Here is a 10,473-nt window from a genome sequence, read left to right as displayed (position 1 = left end):
AGCAATAATAATAGTAATAATACTAATAATTATAATAGTAATAATAATAATAGTAATAACAATAATAATAATAATGATTAAAAATAATACAAATAATAATAGTAATAATACTAATAATTAAAATAGTAATAATAATAGTAATAACAGTAATAATACTATAATTATAATAGTAACAATAGTGATGATGATGATGATGATGATGATGATGATGATGATGATGATGACATCAGAAAAGCCAATATAGCCACCAGCTTGCTGGTTGCTGGTTCAGATTGGAACCTTTGGCAGCTGGTTTGACTTCTGGTGTATAAAAGTGAAAGTGTAACGGAGAGAAGTCCAGCGGCGCCCCCTGCTGGAGGCCGTCCGCTCAGTAAGGTGCTAACGGTTAACCTCTCCGACCATGTATCTGCTCTGACCGGGTCGCTGGTCCACGGTTCGACCTTACACGTATTTTAAACGACATCGAACAACCTGTGTGTTATTTTGTCGGCCATCTTTTTTTTATTTTTTTTTTTATGATAATGTTTTCTGACAGAATTAAAACATGCCTGTTGTGCTGCATCAATGTGACGGTGGTGTTTTTATCTGCTGGACCTTTGTAGGGAACCGGAACGGTCCAGCTGAGATGAGACCTCAGAATTATGAGAAAATCGTCTCATAAATTCAGAAAAACGGAACCGATTTGGAAGGAAGATTTAATAAATATATAATAAAATATAATATATGAAGTAATAATTATGTCATTAATGAATTAATTCACTTTTTCATGTGAATGCAATACACTTCTGTAATTAATAATAACAATGAGACTCCTGACCCCCCCCCATACCCCCCAGTCCCCCCCTGACCCCCCCTGACCCCCCCCCCCCCGACCCTGAACCTTAAAACATGAACCAGGATCCTGAACAATGACCCCCTTTTCTCCAGTTATACCTTAATAGTGTCAGAAGCATTAGCAGCATTAGCAGTTTAAATAGCATTAGTGGTGTTAGCAGGATCAGCGGATGTAGCAGGATTTGCATTAGCAGCATTAGCAGAAGTAGCAGTTTTGGCCACATGAGCAGCATTAGCCATGGGAGCAGGGTTAGCAGCATTAGCAGCATTAATTTCCTTAGCCTTGTAAGACGCATTAACAGCATTAGAAGCGCAAGAAGCATGAGCAGCATTCGGGGCATTGGCAGGGGAGCAGTGTTTGCAGCATTCGCAGCATCAGCAGTGCTAAAAGCATGAGAAGCAACAGCAACATTACCAGCGTGACGAGTGCTAGTGGCATTAGCAGCATTATCAGTGCTAGCAGCATTAGCAGCGTCAGAAGCATTAGCAGTGCTAGCAGCATGATGAGTGCTAGTGGCATTACCAGCATTATCAGTGCTAGCAGCATTAGCAGCGTCAGAAGCATTAGCAGTGCTAGCAGCATGATGAGTGCTAGTGGCATTACCAGCATTATCAGTGCTAGCAGCATTAGCAGCGTCAGAAGCATTAGCAGTGCTAGGAGCATGATGAGTGCTACTGGCATTACCAGCATTATCAGTGCTAGCAGCATTAGCAGCGTCAGAAGCATTAGCAGTGCTAGCAGCATGATGAGTGCTAGTGGCATTAGCAGAATTAGCAGTGCTATCAGCATTAGCAGTGCTAGCAGCATTAGTAGCATCAGCAGCATTCGCAGCATCAGCAGTGCTAAAAGCGTGAGAAGCAACAGCAACATTACCAGCGTGACGAGTGCTAGTGGCATTATCAGCATTAGCAGCATCAGCAGCATTAGCAGCATTAGCAGCGTCAGAAGCATTAGCAGTGCTAGCAGCATTAGCAGCATGATGAGTGCTAGTGGCATTAGCAGCAGTACGTACAACATGCAGGCAGTGCAGCGGCCACACCGGAACGGAGAGAGAACTAAAGTAAAGGAGAGGAAACGAGGAAAGGTAAAGCAGACGAAAGGAAATGTAACAGAAATATGAGGAAATGAGAGGAAATGAGAAGTAAAAAACAGGAAATGTAAAGGAAACGAGAGGAAATGTAATAGAAATATGAGGAAATGAGAGGAAATGAAATAGAAATGAGAGGAAATGAGAAGCAAAATAGAGGAAATGTAAAGGAAACGAGAGGAAATGTAATAGAAATATGAGGAAATGAGAGGAAATGAAATAGAAATATGAGGAAATGAGAGGAAATGAGAAGCAAAAAACAGGAAATGTAAAGGAAACGAGAGGAAATGTAATAGAAATATGAGGAAATGAGAGGAAATGAAATAGAAATATGAGGAAATGAGAGGAAATGAGAAGCAAAAAACAGGAAATGTAAAGGAAACGAGAGGAAATGTAATAGAAATATGAGGAAATGAGAGGAAATGAAATAGAAATGAGAGGAAATGAGAAGCAAAATAGAGGAAATGTAAAGGAAACGAGAGGAAATGTAATAGAAATATGAGGAAATGAGAGGAAATGAAATAGAAATATGAGGAAATGAGAGGAAATGAGAAGCAAAAAACAGGAAATGTAAAGGAAACGAGAGGAAATGTAATAGAAATATGAGAAAATTAGAGGAAATGAGAGGAAATGAGAAGCAAGAAACAGGAAATGTAAAGGAAACGAGAGAAAACAAATCAAATGAGAGAAGGAAAAGAGAGGAAATGAGAAGAAGCATAAAGGAAATGAAAGGAAATGAGAGGAAACGAGGGGAACGTAAAGGAAACAAGAGGAATCAGGACCAGGACCAGGACCAGGACCAGGACCAGGACCAGGACCAGGACCAGGTTCTGCCCAGCATCTCTTTGATACAAACATCAAGTAAAAGTAAAACATTGAATGGAAGAATTTTAAACAATTTCATATAAACAATCTTTAAACGACGAAGTTGAGTAAAGTCACAACATCAGATCAGACCAGACTCAACGTCACTGGTTCATCAGGATCTAGAATGAAAACTCTACATCTGGTTCATCAGGATCTAGAATGAAAACTATCTGGTTCATCAGGATCTAGAATGAAAACTCTATCTGGTTCATCAGGATCTAGAATGAAAACTCTATCTGGTTCATCAGGATCTAGAATGAAAACTCTATCTGGTTCATCAGGATCTAGAATGAAAACTCTATCTGGTTCATCAGGATCTAGAATGAAAACTCTATCTGGTTCATCAGGATCTAGAATGAAAACTCTATCTGGTTCATCAGGATCTAGAATGAAAACTATCTGGTTCATCAGGATCTAGAATGAAAACTCTACATCTGGTTCATCAGGATCTAGAATGAAAACTCCTCATGTGATGCTGTTCCATGTTGTTATTGGAGGTCAAGGGTCATTTAGAAAAGCTCAGCACTTCAAACACTGGAGCCCCGAACTCCCCCAAAGAACGAGGAAAAGCTTCTGCTGCTACATGCTAAGAGCTTCAGGGCTCGGACAGTAGCAAGGCTACATGCTACATGCTAAGAGCTTCAGGGCTCGAACAGTAGCAAGGCTACATGCTACATGCTAAGAGCTTCAGGGCTCGGACAGTAGCAAGGCTACATGCTACATGCTAAGAGCTTCAGGGCTCGAACAGTAGCAAGGCTACATGATACATGCTAAGAGCTTCAGGGCTCGGACAGTAGCAAGGCTACATGCTACATGCTAAGAGCTTCAGGGCTCGGACAGTAGCAAGGCTACATGCTACATGCTAAGAGCTTCAGGGCTCGAACAGTAGCAAGGCTACATGCTACATGCTAAGAGCTTCAGGGCTCGAACAGTAGCAAGGCTACATGCTACATGCTAAGAGCTTCAGGGCTCGGACAGTAGCAAGGCTACATGCTACATGCTAAGAGTTTCAGGGCTCGGACAGTAGCAAGGCTACATGCTACATGCTAAGAGCTTCAGGGCTCGAACAGTAGCAAGGCTACATGCTACATGCTAAGAGTTTCAGGGCTCGGACAGTAGCAAGGCTACATGCTTCCTCACTACTTCCTCTCTTCTTCTTCCACACTAGTTCTTCTCTTCTTCTTCCTCACTAGTTCTTCTCTTCTTCTTCCTCACTACTTCCTCTCTTCTTCCTCACTACTTCCTCTCTTCTTCTTCCACACTAGTTCTTCTCTTCTTCTTCCTCACTACTTCCTCTCTTCTTCCTCACTACCTCCTCTCTTCTTCTTCCTCACTACTTCCTCTCTTCTTCTTCCTCACTACTTCCTCTCTTCTTCTTCCTCACTACTTCTTCCTCACTACTTCCTCTCTTCTTCTTCCTCACTACTTCCTCTCTTCTTCTTCCTCACTACTTCTTCCTCACTACTTCCTCTCTTCTTCTTCCACACTAGTTCTTCTCTTCTTCTTCCTCACTACTTCTTCCTCACTACTTCCTCTCTTCTTCTTCGTCACTACTTCCTCTCTTCTTCTTCCTCACTACTTCCTCTCTTCTTCTTCCTCACTACTTCTTCCTCACTACTTCCTCTCTTCTTCTTCCACACTAGTTCTTCTCTTCTTCTTCCTCACTACTTCTTCCTCACTACTTCCTCTCTTCTTCTTCCACACTAGTTCTTCTCTTCTTCTTCCTCACTACTTCTTCCTCACTACTTCCTCTCTTCTTCTTCGCCACTACTTCCTCTCTTCTTCTTCCTCACTACTTCCTCTCTTCTTCTTCCTCACTACTTCTTCCTCACTACTTCCTCTCTTCTTCTTCCTCACTACTTCCTCTCTTCTTCTTCCTCACTACTTCTTTCTCACTACTTCCTCTCTTCTTCTTCCTCACTAGTTCTTCTCTTCTTCTTCCTCACTACTTCCTCTCTTCTTCTTCCTCACTACTTCTTCCTCACTACTTCCTCTCTTCTTCTTCCACACTAGTTCTTCTCTTCTTCTTCCTCACTACTTCCTCTCTTCTTCCTCACTACTTCCTCTCTTCTTCTTCCACACTAGTTCTTCTCTTCTTCTTCCTCACTACTTCCTCTCTTCTTCTTCCTCACTACTTCCTCTCTTCTTCTTCCTCACTAGTTCTTCTCTTCTTCTTCCTCACTACTTCCTCTCTTCTTCCTCACTACTTCCTCTCTTCTTCTTCCTCACTACTTCTTCCTCACTACTTCCTCTCTTCTTCCTCACTACTTCCTCTCTTCTTCTTCCTCACTTCTTTCTCTCTTCTTCTTCCTCACTACTTCCTCTCTTCTTCTTCCTCACTTCTTTCTCTCTTCTTCTTCCTCACTACTTCCTCTCTTCTTCTTCCTCACTACTTCCTCTCTTCTTCCTCACTACTTCCTCTCTTCTTCCTCACTACTTCCTCTCTTCTTCTTCCTCACTTCTTTCTCTCTTCTTCTTCCTCACTACTTCCTCTCTTCTTCTTCCTCACTTCTTTCTCTCTTCTTCTTCCTCACTACTTCCTCTCTTCTTCTTCCTCACTACTTCTTCCTCACTACTTCCTCTCTTCTTCCTCACTACTTCCTCTCTACTTGGTCTCTTCTTCCTCTCTTCTTCCTCACTACTTCCTCTCTTCTTCCTCACTACTTCCTCTCTACTTCTTCACTACTTCTTCTCTTCTTCCTCTTTATTTCTTCCTCTCTTCTTCCTCACTACTACTTCCTCTCTTCTTCCTCACTACTTCCTCTCTACTACTTCCTCTCTACTTTGTCTCTTCTTCCTCTCTTCTTCCTCACTACTACTTCCTCTCTTCTTCCTCACTACTTCCTCTCTACTACTTCCTCTCTACTTTGTCTCTTCTTCCTCTCTTCTTCCTCACTACTTCCTCTCTTCTTCCTCACTACTTCTTCTCTTCTTCCTCTTTATTTCTTCCTCTCTTCTTCCTCACTACTACTTCCTCTCTTCTTCCTCACTACTTCCTCTCTACTACTTCCTCTCTACTTTGTCTCTTCTTCCTCTCTTCTTCCTCACTACTTCCTCTCTTCTTCCTCACTACTTCTTCTCTTCTTCCTCTTTATTTCTTCCTCTCTTCTTCCTCACTACTACTTCCTCTCTTCTTCCTCACTACTTCCTCTCTACTACTTCCTCTCTACTTTGTCTCTTCTTCCTCTCTTCTTCCTCACTACTACTTCCTCTCTTCTTCCTCACTACTTCCTCTCTACTACTTCCTCTCTACTTTGTCTCTTCTTCCTCTCTTCTTCCTCACTACTTCCTCTCTTCTTCCTCACTACTTCTTCTCTTCTTCCTCTTTATTTCTTCCTCTCTTCTTCCTCACTACTACTTCCTCTCTTCTTCCTCACTACTTCCTCTCTACTACTTCCTCTCTACTTTGTCTCTTCTTCCTCTCTTCTTCCTCACTACTTCCTCTCTTCTTCCTCACTACTACTTCCTCTCTTCTTCCTCACTACTTCCTCTCTACTACTTCCTCTCTTCTTCCTCACTACTTCCTCTCTTCTTCTTCCTCACTACTTCCTCTCTATTCCAGGTCTGCCCACAACATATTTTCCAACTTTTCCTTCAGATCACTGCTATTAGCTTAGTTTGTGTACGACCACAACACACCAAGTCCTCTCACGTCCCCTGGTAGTCCCCAATAGTCCCTCATCAGTACCCCGGGAGTGTCCCCGGCAGTGTCTCCAGTAGATCCCCGGTAGTGTCCCCGATAGTGTCTCCAGTAGATCCCCGATAGTGTCTCCAGTAGATCCCCGGTAGTGTCTCCAGTAGATCCCCGATAGTGTCCACGGTGGTGTCTCCAGTAGATCCCCGGCAGTGTCCCCGGTAGTGTCTCCAGTAGATCCCCGATAGTGTCCCCGGTGGTGTCCCAAAATTCTCCTGATCGTCCCCTGGTCGTCCCGTGATAGTCCCCTGGTAATGTTCTCGACAGTCCCCGGTAGTCCGCCGATCATCCCCCAGTCGTCCTCTGGTAGTCCACCGATAGTCCACTGATAGTCCACTGATAGTCCCCCGGTCGTCCCGTGATAATCCCCCGGTAGTGCCCCCAGTCGTCCCCCAGTCGTCCCCCAGTCGTCCCCCAGTCGTCCCCCATTTGTCCCTGACGCGGCCACACTGCCCATGGTTCGGACCTCGGTTCAACTGCAAGTGATCCCAGACCCAGGATTTCAACTCTTTGGTCCAGACCAGGATTAGGACCAGGATCAGGACCAGGACTAGGACCAGGACCAGGATCCGGGGTTGCTTTCACACCTGAACAAATGAAGTGGACTAACTCTGATCTGGACCCGACAGTGCTGGAGTGAAAGCAACTGAAAACTTTAGATTGACTCCCCTCACACACACACACACACACACACACACACACACACACACACACACACACACACACACACACACACACCTTATTACAAGTCTGTGTGAATTGTTATTACCGTACTATAACTGCTCCAGGCACAGATGCTGCTGTGGATCCATGTGGACTGATTCTATGTAAATCTATGTTCATATAGCTACAGATCTATAGATATAGGCTTTCACTGTGCTGTTGATGGGGGGGGGGGGGGGGGGGGGGGGGGGGTAGAGAGACAGAGAGGGGGGTGTGAGGGAGGGTGAGAGAGATGGAGAGAGGGAGAGTGAGGGGGGATAGAGACAGACAGGAGCAGAGAGGGAGAGAGGAAGGGAGGAGGAGAGGAAAGAAAAGATGCAGTGGGTGTGTGTGTGTGTGTGTGTGTGTGTGTGTGTGTGTGTGTGTGTGTGTGTGTGTGTGTGCGTGCGTGCGTGCGTGCGTGCGTGCGTGCGCGCGTGCGCGCGCGCGCTACCTTGGAAGGGAACATAGGACATGTTCCAGCAGCATCGGACGGAGGATCTGCGTCTCGGAAGTAACGAGTAACGAGATTACATGGCATCAAAATATCTGGGCTGATTGAAGGAGGACATCACGCGCTGGCTCCCCTCGGCTGCCGGCCGCAGTCACACGCCGAGTCCGGGGCGCGGAGAGAGAAGGAGGAGGAGAAGGAGGCAATATTCCGCTTGTAGAAAAACCTGGAACCATAATCCACCGCCGCGTGAAGCGCAGAGCGCAGTGCCGTGCAACATACTGCACGCACTGCGTGCGCGTGACAGCGAGAGAGAGTGGGAGAGAGGGAGAGAGAGAGAGAGAGAGAGAGAGAGGAGGGTAGAGAGAGAGGGAGAGGGAGGGAGGGATGGAGGAAGAGAGAGAGAGAGAGAGAGGAGGGTGCAGAGAGAGAGAGGGATGGAGAGAGAGAGAGAGAGGGAGGGAGAGAGGGAGGGATGGAGGGAGAGGTAGAGAGGGAGAGGTAGAGAGAGGAGGGTGGAGAGAGAGAGTGAAAGAGAGGGAGGAAGAGAGAGCGGGGGAGAGACCGATAGTGAGGTGAGAAAGCAAGGGAGAGAGGGAGTGAGAGAGAGGGAGAGAGAGAGATGGAGAGGTGGAGGGCCGTGCACGTGTGCATGTGTGTGGGAGCGCACGTTTTCCCAATATCTACAAACCGTTTTAGCTCATACATGTTACATTTTGTTCTGCTTCCTGAAAAGGTTAAAATAATAATAATAATAATAATAATAATAATAATAATAACGATTGCTGTAAAGTGAGGCTTGTGTGTAAGTGTGTGTGTGTGTGTGTGTGTTAAAGTCTATTTTAAGGCTTTTGTCTATTTTAAAACAGCAAAAGTGACTCCAATATTTTTTTAAAGTGAATTCGCCATAGAAATGATAGAAACGAAGCGTCTTTGTGGTTCAAACCAGTGATTCTGTTGAGGTCAGTTCTCATGAAGCGCCGGTTGACATCTGAGCTGGTTAAACTCCATCCAACCGGTTGAAAACGAGTCCAAAGCTCCATCTGCTGCATCAAAACGACTCCTGTTGAGAAATTGTTGATGCAAATTTTCAAACGAATTGTCGACATTCTCGTTTTTTTCACCGAGCAGCTTTCAAAATCAGCGACAACAGAATTTAAGGAAGATTCACACCCGTGAGTGAAGAGAGGAACTGCAGGCAGGAAACTGGGGAGCCAACATGGCGGCCTGACGGAGCCAACATGGCGCCCTGACGGAGCCAACATGGCGGCCTGACGAAGCCAACATGGCGGCCTGACGGACCCAACATGGCGGCGTGAAGGAGCCAACATGGCGGCCTGACGGAGCCAACATGGTGCCGCGACGGAGCCAACATGGCGGCCTGATGGAGCCAACATGGCGGCCTGAAGGAGCCAACATGGCGGCCTGACGGAGCCAACATGGTGCCGCGACGGAGCCAACATGGCGGCCTGATGGAGCCAACATGGCGGCCTGAAGGAGCCAACATGGCGGCCTGATGGAGCCAACATGGCGCCCTGACGGAGCCAACATGGCGGCATGAAGGAGCCAACATGGCGGCCTGATGGAGCCAACATGGCGCCCTGACGGAGCCAACATGGCGGCCTGACGGAGCCAACATGGTGCCGTGACGGAGCCAACATGGCGGCCTGATGGAGCCAACATGGCAGCCTGAAGGAGCCAACATGGCGGCCTGAAGGAGCCAACATGGCGCCGTGACGGAGCCAACATGGCGGCCTGAAGGAGCCAACATGGCGGCGTGAAGGAGCCAACATGGCGGCCTGAAGGAGCCAACATGGCGGCGTGATGGAGCCAACATGGCGGCGTGAAGGAGCCAACATGGCGGCGTGATGGAGCCAACATGGCGGCGTGAAGGAGCCAACATGGCGGCGTGATGGAGCCAACATGGCGGCCTGACGGAGCCAACATGGCGGCCTGAAGGAGCCAACATGGCGCCCTGACGGAGCCAACATGGCAGCCTGAAGGAGCCAACATGGCGGCCTGACGGAGCCAACATGGCGCCATGACGGAGCCAACATGGCGGCCTGACGGAGCCAACATGGCGCCATGACGGAGCCAACATGGCGGCCTGATGGAGGTCCCAGGGTCCCGTCCACCAGTGTCTCGTCCACCAGGGTCCCGTCCACCAGTGTCTCGTCCACCAGGGTCTCGTCCACCAGGGTCCCGTCCACCAGTGTCTCGTCCACCAGTGTCTCGTCCACCAGGGTCCCGTCCACCAGGGTCCCGTCCACCAGGGTCCCGTCCACCAGGGTCTCGTCCACCAGGGTCCCGTCCACCAGATCCACAAAATATGCAAAAGATACAGAGGAAAGAAAACTACGGACCAAACTGCGGGAGGAGAGAGAAGACGCTTTCCTGAAGCAGAAATACAATATGACTCTTATTGTGAAGGCGTAGTTCACTGTTCTGCTCTTCCTTCCTCTCATCGTGGAAACGCTGAGTCGCCACTCGACATGAACGGAGGGAGAGACAGACGAGGGACGGCAGGGATATCAGAGCTGTGCAAAGACAAAACGATAGATCCGTCGTCCTCCAGGAGACAGACAAGAACTAGTCTTTGTCCTCCAGGAGATACAGACAAGAACTAGTCTTTGTCCTCCAGGAGATACAGACAAGAACTAGTCTTTGTCCTCCAGGAGACAGACAAGAACTAGTCTTTGTCCTCCAGGAGACACAAGAGACAAGAACTAGTCTTTGTCCTCAGGAGACAGACAAGAACTGTTGGGCTGGTCTCCTTTGGTAAAGGAAGCATCAATGTTTCCTATGCTAAAGGAAGCATCAGTGTTTCCTATGCTAAA

The 10,473-nt window shown here is 47.2% G+C and overlaps 1 protein-coding gene across 1 annotated transcript in view; it reads right to left on the bottom strand.

Moving 5' to 3' along the window:
- Positions 1–7,661, bottom strand: part of syngap1b (synaptic Ras GTPase activating protein 1b) — a gene marked incomplete at both ends in the record, with an annotated part of 51,009 nt that extends 43,348 nt beyond the window's left edge. Inside the window, 1 exon segment of the mRNA XM_080500594.1 lies at positions 7,640–7,661. Within this exon segment, the coding sequence (XP_080356720.1) occupies positions 7,640–7,661 (22 nt within the window).
- Between the last annotated feature and the right edge of the window lie 2,812 nt (positions 7,662–10,473).

The sequence above is a fragment of the Blennius ocellaris genome (genome assembly GCF_963422515.1).
Source record: "Blennius ocellaris genome assembly, chromosome: 8".
Classification (NCBI taxonomy): domain Eukaryota; kingdom Metazoa; phylum Chordata; class Actinopteri; order Blenniiformes; family Blenniidae; genus Blennius; species Blennius ocellaris.
Note: the sequence above shows the minus strand (reverse complement) of the source record. Positions and strands in the feature narration are given on the sequence as shown.